The sequence below is a fragment of the Hipposideros armiger genome, unplaced genomic scaffold, assembly GCF_001890085.2.
Source record: "Hipposideros armiger isolate ML-2016 unplaced genomic scaffold, ASM189008v1 scaffold_695, whole genome shotgun sequence".
Taxonomy (NCBI): Eukaryota; Metazoa; Chordata; class Mammalia; order Chiroptera; family Hipposideridae; genus Hipposideros; species Hipposideros armiger.
In genome coordinates this window covers 719,550-738,719 of record NW_017732045.1, presented here as the reverse complement: position 1 = coordinate 738,719, position 19,170 = coordinate 719,550, and the positions used below count along the sequence as shown (strand labels likewise).

Below are 19,170 nucleotides of genomic sequence, written 5' to 3'. Positions count from 1 at the left end.
AAAAAAAAAAAAAGGATTAGTATATAATTTTTTTTTCTTTTTATTACCTTAAGCATTTGCATTGTGGCACCTCGGAAAGCTATCGGGGATAGGAGGGTTGGTGGAAGTCCTGCCTGTGGACCTGAAGTAGCAACTAAACTCTTACAGTTGATCAAAAAATTCAGCAATGTAAAGGTATTCGTTCCCTTCACCAGCACAACAGACTCCGGTCTGTGATCCATTTGTACTTCATGTTTCTCTTTACGCCTGAAGATCACCATCAAGGAAATTGCTAATGCAAACCTCACACCAATAGGAAAAGCAGTTATTTTGATTCTGAGTCATGTGAGACTCTCTTTTCCCCATTCCAAACAGGAAATGCTGTTGCTACCCCATCACTGCAATTTTAAAGCATCGGTTTAAATCAAATCCTTTTTCTTTGATCTGAATTTGCTAGAAATTGACACCTAACAAAAACTAATTTCTTCCCTAGTCAAAAATGCATTCTGTTCCTTCAAAAACTTAACCCAAAATGGAATGTTTTCACTTTCAAAAAGATAGCTTAATAATTGTTCATAGTTTATTGGTACTTAGGGGTTTGTTATTTAATGTCATGATAGAGAATTAGTTTTAATATGATCCTAAGATAATTTAAGATTATGGTCAAATAAACCTGCCAGTCAGTATTACATTATTCACTAACTTAATAAATATCAATTCTAGTTAACAGCAAATGAAAAGGATACAGCTTGATAGACAGTATGTCTGGTTTTTTAATTTTATCTTGCACACCCATCTCTTCCAGCCAGGAAAAACTTTCTTCTTCATCCTCATCACTGATTGCTTGCTCCCTAAAAAATTGTTAACAGTTAAGAGTTCCCATTTCATAAAGCTGTTTCCTCTATAAAACTATTCCACTGAATCCATAAATCAATGGATGATGTAAAAGGTTATTATAATCACATACTCTCCATGTCCCAAGCTTGTTCCAGATACTTTCTTCTCATGGCCATTTTCTTTTATCAAAGGCAGAGAAAATTCAATACCTATATGAGAAAAAAATTTCTGTAATATAATTTAAAAGAATTTAACAGGTGTGCCCTATTTTTAGAGAGTACAAAATTTGAAATGTGAGTCTTCACACTTGATGTGTTAAGTCAGTAGTTTTCAAGCTTTCTTAACAGTAGCCCATAACACACCCATTTCTCGGTGAAACAAAAGGTTTAGGGAATAATACTCTCACTACATGTGGTAGTCTTTCATAAAGTATATTTTACTCTATTTCATTTTTTAAAAGTGCTGATTGAGGGCCGGCCGAGTGGTTCAGTTAGGATAAGAGCTGGCTCAAGAGTGTAAACTCTGAGCAACAGGGTCGCCGGTTCGATTCGCAGCCCAAGCTGAGCTGCCGCTGAGCAGCCAACAGGTGGCAGGATGGCTCAGGTAAAAAAAAAAAAAGTGCTGATTGAACCCACTGAATAGATTTTATAATCCAATAATGGTTTAACCCAGTTTGAAAACTTATTAAAAGGGGTAGATAATTTGTACTATAATTACAACAGGAGTATACATATTCAGACTTTCTGACCCAATACGTGTTTAGAAAACAGTGAAGGGAACACCATTAACTTAAAGCTATGTATAAGGGATAGCATAAATAATTGCTAAAAAGAAATCAAATGAAAAAAAATTTTCATTTAGATAAAACTGGTAAAAGATAATTCAACTTGTAAAAAATAATTCAACTTTTAACTTTCAAGAAAAGCACTGATTATATAGTGTGGTATTCTCATTTTAACCTATAGTTTTACCTTCATTTTTCATAGCTTCTCTTATACCTCTAGTTGTAGGAGATATGAGAGCTGTGATTACATCATTTCCTGCTAATCCTGCGGCACGGAACAGGACAGTAAACTGATAGGTACAAACGTAGAAATAGGGGCAAAGTTTTGTCTTCAGCAGATTATATAGTGAAGTGAAGCTCACAGACCTATGAAGCAAAACATGTTCTTTAGGTATTAATAAACCTTTAACTCAACATCTAAAATTTAATTTTGTATAATTCAGTTTGATACCGGATTTAAAACACAACATAAATATTACAGATAATGGTTTGAATTTTTGCCATTACATGCAACTTGGCTTTTAAAGAACTAAAACTGGTCATGGGACTCACTGGTGACTTCTAGATACTTAAACAAAGTGTTTACCACTTAAACACTAACCATTTTTTCTTTAAACAAAATTTAATTAATAATTAGTTGCTGACATTCTCTGAAGCAGCTTCTGCTGAGAAAGGAAGCAGCCACTGACAAGTAAAGAATTACGTCTATATTATATTTATGAAACACATACATTGCACAATTGCATAAAGAGTGAATAAGAGCTAAAGTAAACAATTTAAATGTTGGTTAACAGTTTAAGTAAAACAATTCAGGACACAGAGATCCTTTTATCACTATACATTTCCACGTCATAAATAAAATAAGGAGAGAACACTGCCAAAATGAAAATTCACTACTGGGTTCCACAAGTTTTTACTGATCTTACCAGTCACTCATTAAAATGTGTTGCAGGGTTTCATCATTCGACCAAGGATTTGTCTTTCCAGCCATTTTTCTATCAGCTCCAATACGAGGGAACATTGACAGCCAAGGAAAGGCAGGGTGGAGCCAATAGATAAGGCTCTGTTGGAAGGCACCACGAAGCTCAGTGGAGAGTTTGGGATCCTAAAATCCAGAGATATTGGACAATTTTTGCCCCATCAGAAGTATAACATTTCATTAAAAAGACACTGCTATTTAAGATAAACACTTATCTTTACTGCTTCCTATAGCAACGAAGTGTTAATAACTGTTATAGGGGCTAAAATGTAGTTTATGCTTGTTTGGGAAAACCTTTCTTGCCAGCAATGACAATCTGTTAAGCCATATACCAGAAGGAACTCCTGAGCATAGACAGGAACGGTCTACTGTCTCCTAGAGAACAATACCGATCTTTTTCATCATGAGGGTAGGGTGGGTGTGTAGGTAACACTACATTCAATTGCGCACCTCTCACAACACTGTTTCTAAAGCAGCCAGTAAAGGGCCAGCGGAGTGGCTCAGTTGGTTAAGAGCTCGCTCAAGAGCTTGAGCTCTGAGCAACAGTGGTTCGAGTCCTGGCCCGAGCTGAGCTGCCAACAGGTGGCAGGATAGCTCAGCTATAAAAAAAAAAAAAATGCAGCTAGTAAACAAGGACAATGCAAATCACAAATCATCCTGATCAATTTATTGAAAAAGATGTACCAAGGCCTCTTTCAGCTAATCCCTTTTAACCCAGTTTGAGTTGACTAGCAGCTTGAAAGCAATGCTATTACATTTCTCTAAAGACAATCTAGAACTCATTAACTCTACTAAATTTACAACAGACCATCATCCAGATAGCAGGAGTTAGTGCATTTAAAAGAATATACAGTATATCAGAAAATCAGTAAAACAACCAATCTGCCTTTGCAATCTGACTCCTCAAATGCTTTTTATTTCTTTTCCTTTTATTTTCTTTCTCAAAAGTCTTTTAAAAAGAATGGTTTAGTTCAAACAATGTCTCCCTGCAACACTGACCATTTCTCAGGACAGGTCTCTAAATTTAATGAGCAGTTACTGAATCTGATTAAAATAATTTTATGAAAGCACCATTTGGGAAATACAAAACTGCTAAGTCCTTGTGTCTTTAAATATCAGAAAAAAGGGCCGGCTGAGTGGCGTGATGCTTAAGAACTGGCTTGGGACGCCAGAGGGCCCCGGATCGGATCCCACATATGAGGGCCAGTGACACTGCCCTCCACGGCTAAGATGCTGAACAACAGCTCAACCTGGAGCAGGGCTGCGGTGAGTCGCCGGCGACGGCGTAGGCTGCAGTCCCTGTGGCAGTGGGTTGCCATGGGCTACCATGTGTAGCCAGCAGCCAGCGTGAGCAGCCGTCTAGAAGCCGGTGACTGATATGCCTCGCCTGGGAAGAGCGCAATGATGTTGACAAATTGGGCCAGTGAAGCAGCGTCCTCCACAACTAGACTGAAGAACAAAAGGACAGCAACTTGTCTGTTTCCCTTCCCCCAATTCCCCACCGCTGTTCCCATCCCCCCAATTCCCCAATTAAAAAAAAAATCAGAAAAAAAACTTAATGAAAGGACATATTTCTGATATTTTGCAAAGAAGTAAATTTTACATTTAATGTGTTACTTTAAAACAGCTATTGTTTTCTTACCTGTATACTTCGAGGCAAAGTAACTTCTGTTGCCCTACAATGCTGGATGACACCTTGAGCCTCTTCCTGTGCTTTCAAATGATCTGCCCAGGTAAAGGGTTGAGAAGAGGTGAAAAGGAGTCGAGTTTTAATACTCCAGTCCACAGGTAACTCAGTACTTTCTGAGGATGGGATATCAGATTCGGAGAATGATACGTGTGAAGTCTTTTAGAAAACAAAGAACACAAAAATTAGTAGAATACCAAGAAAAAACCTTTAATCTACAGATTTCATCAACTAACATACTCATGATCATTGAAATGTCAAATATTTAGGAAATGTATAATAAATAACAGAAAATATACTACACACTGTGAAAAAGTCTGGAAAGAGCTACATTCAACTGTTAACGGTTATCTCTGGAGAGTGGGATTTTTTGTTGAGGGTGGTGGTGGTGGAGGTGCAGATTTTACTTTTTGTTTATGTAGTTCTATATAGTTTAGTTACAGGAGGCATGTGCTCTTTTCATGATCATAATAAAATAAAATATACTATTAATATTGCTATCAAAGCAGAAATCTTCCAAGTACCTTAAAAAGCACCCTTTAAGCCTCTAAAACTCTGAAACCAGGACTAAGCTGCTCCTGCAGATAACTTAGGTAGGGCTCTTAGAGAACATATTTAACAATATTTCCCACATTACAATGATTCTTTCAGATGACAGAACAAAAAAATAACAAGAAAAGGGGAACTATTTCCAATAGACTCTGTGAAGGCCATTTATTTACAAGGAAGGGAGACTGGGTCTTGGGTCTTCTAGTGGGCTCCTATTATAACAGAACAAACTACGCGTTTGTTAAACTATCACAAAAGAAATATCTGGGAAATGGATTCAAGAGTGTGAGACAGTGTGTGTGTGGGTGGGTGGGTGGTGGTGGTGGTGTCAGGAAGGTCCAGTGATACACCACACTCTGTGGAGGTAATTTGGGGATGTGGTCTGAAGATTCAGTGAAAAACTAAGTTGAAAAAGCAGCTGAGCCTGAAGGGGCTGGCTCCTAGTGATGAGCAGGAGTTGTCACTATCCACAGGAGTGTCACAAACTGTTGGGAGGTGAAGGAAAATCCGCATCTATGCTGCCTTTAGTGTTGGTGCCATTATAAACATCATTACTACACCATACAAAATTCTTGACCATGGCTGATGACATCTTTTCAACCCTGGCAGAGATGATTGCTCACGCAGGGCTCTCTGTGAAACAATTTTCCAGGTAAAATGTTTCTGAGAAGTATGAATTTAAAATCTAAGAATATACATTCTAATGACATTTAAAAAGTATTACCTGGAGTAATTCATTAACGGCTGTTCTTTCAGGAAACTTCTCTTCCCATAGCAAATCGTTTTCTTGATTAGAATCTAAAAACTGAGGTTAAAAAATACTTTTTAAATCGTAAATGATGCTAGCGTTTGCTTTAAATACGTACAGAGCCTCACTGGCATACACGTTTCTCAATAAATGGAAGTGCAGGAATTCACATGCACCCAAAACTGTACATCCGTGTTTTGTTTCAGTTTTGTGCTTTAATTTTACTATTAAAATTGGGGGGGGGGAGCCAGTGATTTGCACATCTAATACTGATTTATGAATCCCAAATCAAAAGGCTTTGAGGTAAGACAAATTCTAGTAAATTCTGAGCCCAAGAATCCTCGACATTTCTCCATCCCCAGGATAATTTTGAGCGCGTGAGGGGAGGAGGCTCGGAATCACTCAGGGAGACAGTCTTGCTATTTCCCCGCCCTTTCAGGGTGAGAGCTGTTGTAGGATTTTCCGAGCTATCTTCCCACTGATTTCTAACCCCCCACGAGGGCTGCTGCCCAAATTCCGACCCGGGCACCGGGCTGGACTGCGGGGGGCGCGCACCCTAGTGCTCTTCGCCGTCCTCAGGGCAGGCCGGCCCGACCCTGTCGCCCGGCACGTCCCGCGGCAGCTCGCGGAGCGCACTCCACCTGTCACAGCAGCCACTCCCAGTGCCCAGGGCTCCGAGGCCGCGGGCGGTCGGCACGCTTCGCGCCCGTTTCCCTCCTCCAACGCGAGAACTTGCCATCCCGAATTCACAGCCAAGTCAGCCACTCGGCCGCCAAGCACCAAGACACTCACCCGGCTCGGCGCCTCCTGCGGGCCCCGGGGCGGCCCGTCGGGGGACTCCGCGGCCCCCCGCGGCCGGTTGTCTAGGCAGGCGAAGGGGTTCCTCCCGGCTGTGGCCGGGCCACCGCCGCCACTGCCTGCCGCCGCCGGGAAGGGGCGGAGTGACAGCCCGGCCGCCAGGGCAGCGCGGCGGGGCGCCGGCTCGGGCCGCTCCCGGGTCGGGAGGGCGGCCCCAAGGCCCCGGGCCCTCTTCCGTCGGAGCCGTAAAGTCTCAGGCGGCTTTTTGAAACTGGGCGAGTAGCCGGGAACCGAAAAGGCCATGATGAGCGGCGGAGGCGAACAGGCAGGCTGGCCAGCCACCCCGCAGGCGCTTCCCGCGCGCGCCGGCACCGCCCCCGAGGCGCCGCGCGGCGCGTGCGCTGTGGGCTTCTCGTGAGGCCCCGCCCCCGGCTGCGTTTCCGCGAAGCCGCCGCTGCGGCTCTCTGTTGGTGCCCGAGACGCTGCGCTGGCGCTCCTGCCGGGACCTTGGCCATCGTCGGGTCGCCGGGTGCTAACTGGCTGGGAAGCACGCGATCCAGGGTACTGGTCGGCACTCCCGTTGGGCCCCAAAATAGCTATTTAAATCCGCAGCAGGGGTGTGATGAGCCCGGGGAATGGTGGCTGGATGAAAAGGAAACGTCACACTCGAGCTGCTGCTTCGATAGGCTTAGAGGGCAGTGGCGACGTCCAGAGATGGCGAGAGGGGCCTGGGTCTCTTCTCCCTATCCCCAAATAGAGAACCCTGATGGGGATACAGCGCAGCCTCCCGTTCCCCTCCCCAAGCATCGCCACCGCAGCCCTCCACGCAAACACTGCAGCTGCTGCTGGCGAGTTACTCTGTCGATCCCGTTTGATCCTGAGAAAACCCTGAAGTGAATATTTGAAAAAAATTTTAAGTGTCTATGGACTAGACTTGAAAATATACTCAAAAGATTCAATTGCGCCAGCAAAGGCTTGTTAAGGAAGGAAGGTGCTGAGAATGGAGTTGACATAAAAGTAACGTTATTTTAACATACCAAAAACGAATCAGCTTTATCAAGAGTAGCGTTTCTTTTGCTAAAAGCAGTTTTCTTCGTAGGAAAAATTTTATAACGGAGGCAAATACATAAAAACAATAACAAAAGGTTTTCAGAATATTCCCTTTAGATGTTATAGAACTGTCTTGGCCGTTTGTACAGTAATTTTTCAAATACTTTTTAAATACTTGAAATAACTCTGAACATCTTGTCTCAGATAGCAGGAAATCATGCTTAAAAATGGAACAACTTGCTTTTATCTTCCTTGACTTTTCTGAACAATTTCCAAGGCAACTGGCTTCAAATACTGGAATGGATTCATTCAATTGAGGTCTGAGAAAGAACAAAATTAAAATTGAACAACTTGCTTTTTTCTTCCTTGATTTTTCTGAACAACTTCCATAGAAACTTTCGCTTCATATAGTGGAATGGGTTCATCCAACTGAGGCCTGAGGAAGAATGAAATTATTAGTTGAGTAGAAGACACAGGATGGTAGTTGACAATTGCTAGAGTTCAACTGTATTACTTTAAATACCAAGTTGTCTATTAGTATTTCCACAGTGGTTAAATTTTGAAGGCGAAAATACCTAATGTTTCCACTCCCTCTTTTTTGATAAGCAGATCCATCTTTTAAAAAACGTACTTTTTCTTGTTCTCAAGCTATGGGTTATTTCAAGTTGTTTTCGGAGGGGTGATGAGAAAAAGTAAAGGGTGAGACGGTACAGAATGGAGTAAGGAAAACTCAGGAGCCACTTCTGTCTTAGGGAATACTTACTGGTCTGTCACAAGATACACTTTGAGAAATATTAAGGAGTGGTTATTTATCTAACCCAAATAATAAAATATAGAGGCAATAGGTGTTCTGTGAAAGCTGAAACAAAAATAGAAATGCCTGCCTTATCTCCTTGAGAAGAGAAAAATAAACACGATCGTTTGGTTACTTAGCATACCTAAAAACACCAGTTGATAACTTCTCCATCACATCTTTCAAGATACGTGGCTGGAAGGATTGTTAAGGTGGCAATGTAAAAGATAAGACGATTAAACAAAACCATTCAGTTAGTACAAGATGCTAGACAGGCTACTTGTTTTTTCTTTATGTTTAGCAATCTCAGAAATTCAAAATCTAAGTTACAGAAATTCTGTAAGCTGTCAAGTTTACCTCTAAAAAGGGGATATGTGGAATAGAGAACAAGTGATGAAAGAAGCCTAATGCCTGCCCGAAGTAGTAACTAGTGTTATCCCAAATGGATGATAATGGATTGGTGTCAGGTTTTTTCACTTTAGCACTACCTACGTTATTTTCAATAAGTTAAAAACAATTTTAGCACGTCTCTCTCTTACTTTAGGTGCACATTTATTTACTAATGGCTACAGACATAAAATTTGAGTGCGGGGAAGTTAAATTGTGTGTGGTGTGTCACCAAGAGAATCAAAACTAAAATGAAAAAAAATCTAGTCATTAATTGAAATCAGAATTGAGAGTCTTTGTAATTGCTAGAGCTGGAGAACCATTTATGGCGTACAGTCTCACAACTGGCAGGAGAACTGTTAAGTCACAAGCAGCAATTGGCTCAATGTGTGAACTGACTGAGGAGGGTTTGCACAAGTGAGGGCAAAAGTCTGATGCAGGACTGTAGAAAACGTAAATTAGAAAATATGAACATAAGACATTTTAAATCTTTTTTAAAAGGACCTAAAGAATACTGATTCACTTATTCATACTGTAAATTCTTTCTACTTTTGTTAATGAAATTGCCAACAGTATGTTTAAGTGTGTGTATGTATATTTGAGATTTCTGAAAATTGAACATCATTTCATATAAACATGTCATCTTTCAACATGGTCCATGGGTTTGTCAAATAGGTTAAAATCATCTTGTGGCGGGGAAGGGAGGGCAGTTGAGAGAATTAAGTTAAGCAACATAAGCAAAGCAGCCCAGCCTAGCTCCACATGTAAGATTCAAAACATGCTGTTACTTCATTGTGTGTTCTATTGCTAATGTCCCATGGTATTCTTGATCATTACAGTGCTAATTGGACATTTAAGTTGCTTTGAACGGAAATTTAAAACAAATTCTTCTAGAAAGTTAAAAATTTTATTTTCTAAATTTAATAGGAAAGTATTTAATCAGAAATACTTTAATCTCGTACACTTGCTACATTAAGGGGATTTTTCTGGTTTCTGAAATGTACTCTTGAAAGCTCAACATACACAGTATATGAATGAAATGCTATTTGAAGGCTCTGCATTCAGTCTGTCATTGCTCCTGGAGACTGGCCTGTATACATAGCACTCATACGCGTATCTAACGACACACGTTTAACAAAAATAAGGTATTCAGTGGAGACAAGTGTAAGGCCATTTTTTCACATACAAGTATACTCTATTATGTAATGAGAACTTATTTTTTTATCCAATATGTTAAAAATTTTACCAACTGCAGCTGCTTTCAAAACAGCCATCTTAGAAATAAAAGTTTTATTTTTAAGTTGACCTTGTTCTAAAAGGCTTGGACCTTTCTTTTGGATGTGCTTTCATATTCTTAAGAGAACTTTTTATTACTTTTACCCAAACTGGAATGATATGGCTTCCTTTACCAGACTTGCCTCTGAATGACTTCCATTTAAAAAAAAAAAAAATCAAACTCATCTTCATTGGTGAAGATTTCCTAGCAGTGATATTCTTAAAAATGCCCCACGAACTCTTTAATTTCAATAAAAGTCTTCCAGAAAGTTTTGCACAAGGGCACCGTTGTAAGAGTAAGAATGCAGCTTCCCAAGGTGACGTGTCATTTCCAGAATGCCAGGTTAAAAACAAACCAAAATCTTCCATGTAACTCATGGTTTATCTGCCATTCGGAAATGAGCACGACTCCCTGGGTGTGATTCTGTCCTGCCACTTGCGAGAGCTGCATCCTTGGGCATGTATTATTAATCTTTCTCTGCTTCAGTTCCTTCACCTGTGAAATAGGCATAATAACAATACTTATACCTCATAGGGTGGTTTTAATGTTTAAATAAATTAATACCTACAAAGCACCTGGAACGTTGTTTAACATGCTTAATGAAAGTTAGCTGCTGTTCGTTATTACCAGTATTAAAGAACTTAATGATGACAGTACAGGGTAAATTTCAAACTCAAGTCAGTAGAAAAAAAGGATATAGAGATATTTTCCTTGTTGTACATTTGACAAGTTCCAAACTTCATCATTCAGGAAAGCCACCGTTGCTCCCTTGAGGAAAAGGCAGTAGCTATCGGGAGGATCCAACTTGGACAGAATGCACAAAGACTGATCAGTTACTGAGTTTAACAGCAGAAAGATGGCGTGAATCTTAAGCCAGGAAAACTTCTACACAGATTAAATAATACACACATCACAAACAGTCAGCACAGAAGCTTTAATAACGATATGTAAACCATGTTTTCTTTTGCATTTCATTGTCCAAAATGATGAAACAGCAAGGTCAGGTGCAAGGCCAATCTAGAATCTTGCTGATAGAGTAGTAGAGTGTATGCGTGTACGTGTGTGTGTGTGTGTGTGTGTGTGTGTGTGAGAGAGAGAGAGAGAGAGAGAGAGAGAGAGAGAGAGAGAGAGAGAGAGATTTCTGGCTGCTACTTACCATTTTCATGAGGCTGCTGGAAAATGAATGAAGATTGCTATATGAAAACTATGGTGTCTGCATATCAACAATAATAAAAATATTTAAGAAATATAACGTGGGGAAACAACGTGTATGTACACATATATAATACATTCCAATCTGAATAATTTGGAAATTGTAGTAATTTTATATAGCAGTATTTTGCCAACTATATATATGTCAGTAATGTTTGTTATTAAGAAAAAAATCCTATTTGAAATACTATTAAATTCAGAAGTCACTACTTCCAAACCACTAAATAAAAGTTAAATGAACTCCTCTATTAGGCACCACTTCAACATTTTGGCCAACATATAGTTAAAGTAAAAAAAAATAAAATAAAAAAACCTATATATTATACAGGGTATAATTTACAATTTACACTAATTTAGCGATATCTTGCCCCAAAAGACTTAGGCATTATTCTTTGGTAATTATATCCTTTTGGTGTAATAGTAATGCTTTACTGTTTCTGATAATACCTGCAGGTTTTCTTCTGTTGTTACCCAGTGGCCTCCGACACCAAGCAGTGTGATGATATCATGTTTATGTGGAAGTAGTTGTAATTTTAAATCTGGTTCATCATCTTTACTATATAATCTCACTTAGGGGGAATAGTTGAGAGAGGTTGAGAGAGAGAGAGAGGGAGGGGAGGAGAGGGAGGAGAAATATATTTTAGTCATCTGACAAAAATTTATTCTTCAAATAAGTTCTCTTTGTTCTTTAATGTAGGCATGAGGAAGCAGTTTTTTCTCAGAAAAAGTCAACACAATGTATTCAGACATCCTAAAATATACTTTTTGCATTAAAACTGGTCATAAAATTTACTCTAGATTCAATTATAAGTGTAATAACTAAAGATAAAAAATCTATTTTCATTTGAAAACCAGGCAAGGTAATACAATGTAACACTAAGCCTGAGAGTTTTAATTGTAACATCGGTAGCCCAATACTTTGGGAAAAGTTGACTTCTGATTAAGGAACTCATAGACTCAAGACAGTCACACTTTGACATAATTATTGAAATGTCCACTTGAAAAGTTAATGAAGTATACATTCGTATACATTCGCTTCCACTGAAAGATCTGAGTTAATTTCAAATCTTGAAAATACTGGTTAAAAAAAACCATATAAGATGGCCATGTATAGCTGTATTCACCTATGATTCTCATGATAGAAAATAAATCTGAACAAAGTATAAATAGAATGCTTTTGCAGGCTTGTGAAACCTATCCTTGAGGTGATATGGCATGACCTAAGTGTTTACAAATTAGATGTTAGATAGATATTTGTTAAACTATAAAAGTTCACGAAGGTGAAAAACTCAACAAAATTCTGTGTGTTTTCGAAATAGAGACTGCAGAAGTCAACCATCCAATAGAGGGCCAGACGTAGCACAATTGATTGAATAAGCATCTGGCTGAGACTTGAATGAATGTGTATCATGTGGGAACCACTGTTTGTAGATTCCTGTACAGATGTTTAAACTCTAAAGCTTATACTTTAAAAATCAAGCATGTTCTCTCTTCCAGACTGTTTACAATGGAAATAAAATGAAGAAGCTCCAATTTAAATAGAAAAAAAACCCCAAAACCCAAAACGAAACATCAATTTAATAAATATGCTAAAAATTATCCCCTGGTTATATATCTTTTTCCTAAAATTCATCACACTAAAAAAAATTACACAGACTACTGATTTAGTGAAGTACCCACCTCCAGCATCTAGGACAATATCTACTCCCAGGCCACCTGTTTCTTCTAAACAGCTTTCAGCAATGTGGGCTTTCCCATTAGATACATCAATCACTCGGGCTGCAAAGAACAGGAAGTCAGGCAATTGTACTGTTCTCTATGTGATCAACACAAACAAATCAGAGGAAAAGAAAAAAAGAAAAGCAAATAAATATCTGTTCTCTGAAATGAATGAAGTGGTTCAAACACTTAAGTGAATCCAAATGATCCTTTTTCTCATCTAACCCAATATTGGTAAAGATCAGTTCACAGGACGGGACGGGTATATTCAATAAAATAAAATATATGCATTTGTGGATAACATGTTCCAAGGCTGGTCTGCTGACAACAGAGGACTGTTCTCTATAGCTATAGAATATATTGCCAGAACTGGGAATCTCTAAACCCCAGAGGTACACATACCGGTTGAAAGATTAAATAATTTCTTAAGTATTTTCAGATTTAATCGAATTTAGAGTTAGAAAGAACAAAAATATTTTTGTGCGATATACTTCTCTATTAGAGGCTGTTTTAATCCTTCCTCAATCATAGAAATCCCCTGCACTTGTGCCCCAAAACAAAGAAAAATCTTGAAGGAAAAAAACGACTATTTTTAGCACAGTTAGTGAAAATTAAACTAATTTTAACTGGTTGCTTTCAAGTATTATATTAACAAAACAAGCCAATGAGAGAATTAAAATAGAAATCTCAGAACTGGCAAATGAAGACACATGTTTATATTTCATTTCTGTATCTTTTAATACCTCCTTAAAGAGAATCCCTCTGAGAACTGGTGAGGTTTATGGTGTAGTCCAATAGTGATCTAAGATTCGGGGGGACAGAGATGAGGGGTGGGGATGACACGAGGGAAGGGGGACTGAATGAAGCACGTGCGAAGGGCAAGATTTAGTAATAAGAAACCTTTCCCTTCAACAATACTGTTCATACATTTTTTTTTTAACTATTTTCAATTTCTTCTTTTTCCTTTTTGCCTTTATTCCTCCTTCTCCAGCCCCTGCCTTAACCATCCTTCCATGCCTTGGTTATCTCTGTCAGAAGCATAATTTAACAATGGAAATAACATGGACTTTAATGCTAGACAGGTTCAAATGCCATTCCAGCCCCTCTTCTAGTTGCGTATCCTTGGACAAGCTAGTTAGATTCTCTGAGATGCTGTTTCTCGGTTAGCCAACCCAGGGCTGTTGAGGACTTAGAGATTACACCCATATCAACACTCAATAAACATTACTTTCCTTCCTACCTCCTTTCAGTTACACTCTGCTCATACTCTTTTCTCTTCATCTGTTAAATGCCAACGTTAATTCTGTAACTCCCATCTATTAAATTCCGTTTCTATCTTTCTCCTCTCCTATTTCATTTTTTCAATCTCTATTTTCTTTTTGTTGCTGTTCAGATACGTTCCATCTTTTCAAGGGCTCCCCAGTCTTCACCGTGTCTATTCACCATAAACTGTATCTGACCTGTGTTTCTGTGTAAGTACGTAGCTCATTTCCCTTCCTAGTACATCAAAGAAAATAGACAACTTTAGAGGTATATCACTGGGTAAGACAGGATGAGAAACATACAAAGTGATGCAGAAACATATTGATTTATTGACCAAAACCAAAGAGGCATCAGGTATATCTAAATTGTTTCAAAGTTCACGTAATTCAAACTTGGCTAAGTTGATAACAATGGGGCAAAGAAGAAAAAACATTGAAAAATGAAGGTTTAAAAAACAAAGAATTAGCAGATGACATGATACTATATATAGAGAACCCTAAGGAGTCCCCCCCAAATTATTAGAACTGATAAATGAACTCAGTAAAGTAGCAGGATATAAAACGAATACTGAGAAATGGGTTGCTTTCTTTATACACCAATAATGAGCTACCACTAAGAGAAATTAAAAAACAATTCCATTTACAACTGTATCAAAAAATTTAAATAAAAAACAAATAACTAAAACTATCACTTAAGTAGGGGGTAACTCGTTAGCTTAGTTGGTTAGAGCGTGGTGTTGAAAACACCAAGGTTGCCAGTTTGATCCCCGCATGGGCCACTGTGAGCTGCACCCTGCCTAAAAGAGTCAACAATGCCACTGTAGCATGAAAGCAATGTGTAACCAATGACCATGGCTGTTCCCCAATAAAATAAAAAAACAAAACAAACAAAAACAAACTATCACTTAAGTAAACTTGGACTTAGCACAGATACTAAGTGCATTTTAAAAGTGACTATCACTTGGGATTTTGCACTTTGTTTTATAAGCATAATTTTTAAGGCGATGTCCCTTCAAAATTTGATGTTTTAAAGTCTGTGCTGAGTAATACTACTCACATATAGTAGGCCTAAGTCTTTCCAGGTACTGCTTGTCTTCAAGGCTGCATGCTGTTGCAATGACTTTGGCTCCTCTATGGTGCGCTAACTGAATAGCAATCGCACCAAGTGCCTGTGTGGAAAAAAGACACAATAGGTTTATAGATACAGGGCGGAAGCCATGTCTAATTTACTTGATAGGTTGTTAAATAAAGTGTAACGCTTTAGTGCTACTTTAATAGATTTTCAAATGTTATCTGATAGAAAAAGAAAATATGGACAAATTTCGTAGAATGGAACATTTGATTGACTTTCTTCCTCAGAAGGGGTGGTGGGAATGCTGCTGTGCCACATGCTGTCACCCAATCTGACCAGAGCACATAATTTCGAGGATAGAGCGCTGCATTAAAAAATATGGTCTTGGAAAAAGAAAAATGGGCCTTCTGGGCCTTGTCAGCATCATGAACTAAGCTAATTATACTATTATACATATGTGGGTCCAGCAACCTCTGTTGGGAGATCACAGCACTTCAAAAGCTCCATCCTTTCTTTTGCTGACCTGTGGGTACGTTCAGAAAACCACCACTGCCCTGATGTTAGACATCAGGCGAAGCCACCGCTAAAGACAATTCTGCCTTTTTTCCAAAGAAAATCAATTCATTAACAGCCAGAAAGAAAATAAAACTAGCAATTCACCCTAAGTTTGTAACACCTTTAGAAAATGTTTTTATGTGTTTGCTTTTAGTGTCAAACTATTTTTTTGACGATACACCTAAGATGTTGAAATTAAGACATTTTTGATCTTGTATGATCCACCTATACATGCGACACCTTATTAACGTTAAGTGCAAGTGTGTAGGACATGATAAAAAATTGGTAGGGAGTTCTGGGGTATGGCTTCAGACGTCATAAGCTATTTCAGACTTTGTGTAACAGCCATGAAAAACATTACTTGTTTGTTTTTTTAAGGTACTAGCAGATTCAAAGTAAGAATAAACACACTAACTTTTATCTCCTATTGCTTATTTTAACAAAATGGGACTTTGGTAAACAAATCAGTGAATGAACTATTGGCAGATAATTACACTGGCAAATGGATGGCCTGTTTCCTAAGTGTACTGTGTTTGGGTCTATTTCTGAACAAAACTATTAGCACCTACACTTGCTCCATCCATTATCAACACTGATTTTCCTGGAGAGAGATGAGAAAGATAATGCAGAGCTGTGTAGGCTCGTACTCCATCCCGAATGGTTCCAGCAGCTTCTGTCCACGTAACTTTTTCTGGCTTGTGAACTATCACAAAGAACAGGAGAAAACAATCCGTTAGCAGGTCCTGTTCATCTGGCCTCCTGGAGTGACTTCTCTCCACCCCCACCCCCACCCCGGCCTGGTCCCAGCCTCTGTTCCATTACCTTTCACCTACAGTAAGTGTGGTTTCCCTGCTTCCACTCTGGCCCATGCATAATCCTCTTACCCCAGGAGCTCTGTCTCTCCCACCAAAGGTCACTACCATTCTTTTTCTTTTTTTTTTAACTGAGATATAAATGACAGTAGAAGTCACTACTCTTCTAACTTAATTTCTTAGTTGCCTTCATAGTTCATCACCAAGTATCCAGTCCTAAACAATATAGTTTTGCCTGTTTTTGAACTTTACCTAAATGGAATTGTACTCATATGCATTCTTTTGTGTCTTGCTTTTTTATGCTCAACATTTAAGACATACCCTTTTTTGCACATGTGGCTGTAGTGCTATCATTTTTGTTGTTTTATAGCATTCCACTATGGGAAAACACCTTCATTTGGCCATCCATTCTTCAGCTGAGAACACTTGTGTGGTTTCCAGTTTCCAGCAGTTATAAACAATGTTACTAAGCATGCTCTTGTAGACAAGATAGTGTTACACTGGTGCACAAGGTTTCTCCAGGATATTGGCTTAGGAATGGAAATCTGAGGTCCCAGCGTGTATTACCTCCACTTCACTGCGTATTTCCTAAGTGGCTGTATAACTTTATTCTCCTGTAGCAGCGCATTAGAGCTCTTGTTGCTGTCAACACCCTTGTCAACTCTTGGCATTATTCTACATTTTTTACCAATCATGTGGGTATGTAATGGTTTCTTACTGTGATTTTAATTTGCTTTTCCCTCACTACTGATCTTTCCGTGTTTGTTGGCTATGTGGAATTCCTTTTGTGAAGCGAGTGTTCAAGTGTTTTATCAATTTTGCTATTGTATTGTCTTTTTCTTATCGATTATAAAATTTTTATACATTCTACATGAGTCACTTGCTTATGTGTTATAAATATTATTTTCAATTTTATGGTTTCTCTTTTCAATCACTTCAACAGTATCTTCGAAAAACAGAACTATCAGAATGATCTTTTAAAAACATAAATAACATCTTAACACTTCTATGCTTACAATTTATCAATGGCTTTCCACTGCATTTGAAACAAAATGCCAACTCCTAATATAGTTTAAAGAGCTCTATGAATCTGACCATCAAGGAGCTCCTCATGTTTAATTATTTAATATTTAATTTTAATTTTGTTTTTATGTTGTATACTGATTGTGATCTTTTCACAGTATAAGCAATCCTTTCTCACTTTACCTAAAGTCAATTTTATAACACTTTTCATAGTCTTTACCAGTTTTTTCAAATATTTTTCCTCTAATGGCAAGACTGGGGTGGTGTAGCACCAGTCAGCATTACTTTTACCAACTAACTAGTGCCATCTAGTGGGGAAGCCGAGCATCCGCACATACATGTTGAAAATGTTCTGACCGAGGCATTAAAATAGTAAAACATACTAAGCAGAGTAATTACAGTCATGCGCTGCATAACGACGTTTGTAAACAACAGATCACATATACAACAGTGGGATCACATATAATCCCGTAAGATTATAACGGAGCTGAAAAATTCCTAACGTCTTATGGAACGTTAGCTGTCCTAACGTCTTATGGAACGCATTACTCCCCTGTTTGTGGTGATGCTGGTGCAAACAATCCTACTGCACTGCCAGTGACATAAAAGTATAGCATACACAGTAATGTACAGTACATAATGCTGAATAATGATAATAAAAAACTGTTACTGGTTTATGTATTTCCTATACTTTCTACTTACAAAAAAAGTTTGCTATAAAATAGTATTCTGTTACGCCAGCTGCAGCCTCATAGACATCTTGTGTTTACGGCCTCTTGCCTGCATCACTTTCTCTTGTGCTTGATTTAATCTCATGTTGTTTTGTACAGCAATGGGCTGGACAGGCTTGTAATATAGGAGCAGTAGGCTGTACTGTACAGCCCAGGTGCGTAGTAGGCTATGCCATCTAGGTTTGTGTAAGTGCACTCTATGATGTTCACACAACAAAATTGCCTAACACATTTCTCAGAACATATCCCCGTCTGTTAAGTGGCATTTAATAGCAATTAATTAGTCTGAGGCCATATAGCTAATACGTTTGAATATCTGACTCTTAAAGTACATCTACTGTAATTGGACATGTTCAATTTACCCACAATTTACTTACATAGAGTGTTTTGGGAGCATGTTCCATCATAAGGAATTGGGACTACCTATATTTTTATTAAAAAATCAAGCAAGCGGTCCTTAAAAAAAATGCTAACAATAATACATGTAAAACTACATTTAAGATAGCAAAGGCTCTGAAATCGCATGGTTAGATGTGGTTTAATGTCAAGATCCTTGCTATTGTGTTAGGTGTCCACAGTGTTTATTATGCTGTAAGAACTAACGAAATTATGGATCAATAATAACAGTGTGTAAGAGTCCAAGAATTATCCTTTCAGTTCATTCTACCCTGGGTCCAAAGGAATAATGCTGAAAATGTGTGCTAAAGTTTGAATGAAAAACAAAATTATTTTTATATTTGACAGAATGGTTTGAAAACTGAAAGCACAAATGAACTGGAAGAATTATACAATTTTTAATTCTATCCTTAATGTTCTGCAACAGGATTAATAAGACAGTTTTGCGGGGAGCTGTTTGGAACCCAGTTCTTTGGTTTAAGGAAAGAAGACTTCTCTGAAGGTGACTAGTGCTGAGCTTT

At 38.5% G+C, this 19,170-nt stretch overlaps 2 protein-coding genes across 3 annotated transcripts in view; both read right to left on the bottom strand.

The window, feature by feature from the left end:
• DONSON (DNA replication fork stabilization factor DONSON) overlaps positions 1–7,214 on the bottom strand; it is a 29,113-nt gene extending 21,899 nt beyond the window's left edge. For both annotated transcript variants that reach the window (XM_019626953.1, XM_019626952.1), the window contains exons 1-8: positions 6,356–7,214; positions 5,540–5,620; positions 4,222–4,425; positions 2,527–2,705; positions 1,788–1,966; positions 947–1,025; positions 726–830; positions 48–246 (exon numbers count right to left, since the gene is read on the bottom strand). In XM_019626953.1, the coding sequence (XP_019482498.1) occupies positions 48–246; positions 726–830; positions 947–1,025; positions 1,788–1,966; positions 2,527–2,705; positions 4,222–4,425; positions 5,540–5,620; positions 6,356–6,664 (1,335 nt within the window). In that variant the 5' untranslated portion in view covers positions 6,665–7,214. The remainder of the gene's footprint in view (positions 1–47; positions 247–725; positions 831–946; positions 1,026–1,787; positions 1,967–2,526; positions 2,706–4,221; positions 4,426–5,539; positions 5,621–6,355) is intronic.
• Positions 7,215–7,367: 153 nt separating this feature from the next.
• CRYZL1 (crystallin zeta like 1) overlaps positions 7,368–19,170 on the bottom strand; it is a 48,559-nt gene continuing 36,756 nt past the window's right edge. The window contains exons 4-10 of the mRNA XM_019626954.1: positions 16,257–16,390; positions 15,118–15,229; positions 12,760–12,858; positions 11,527–11,648; positions 10,566–10,671; positions 8,350–8,395; positions 7,368–7,847 (exon numbers count right to left, since the gene is read on the bottom strand). Coding sequence (XP_019482499.1) covers positions 7,748–7,847; positions 8,350–8,395; positions 10,566–10,671; positions 11,527–11,648; positions 12,760–12,858; positions 15,118–15,229; positions 16,257–16,390 — 719 coding nt within the window. The 3' untranslated portion in view covers positions 7,368–7,747. The remainder of the gene's footprint in view (positions 7,848–8,349; positions 8,396–10,565; positions 10,672–11,526; positions 11,649–12,759; positions 12,859–15,117; positions 15,230–16,256; positions 16,391–19,170) is intronic.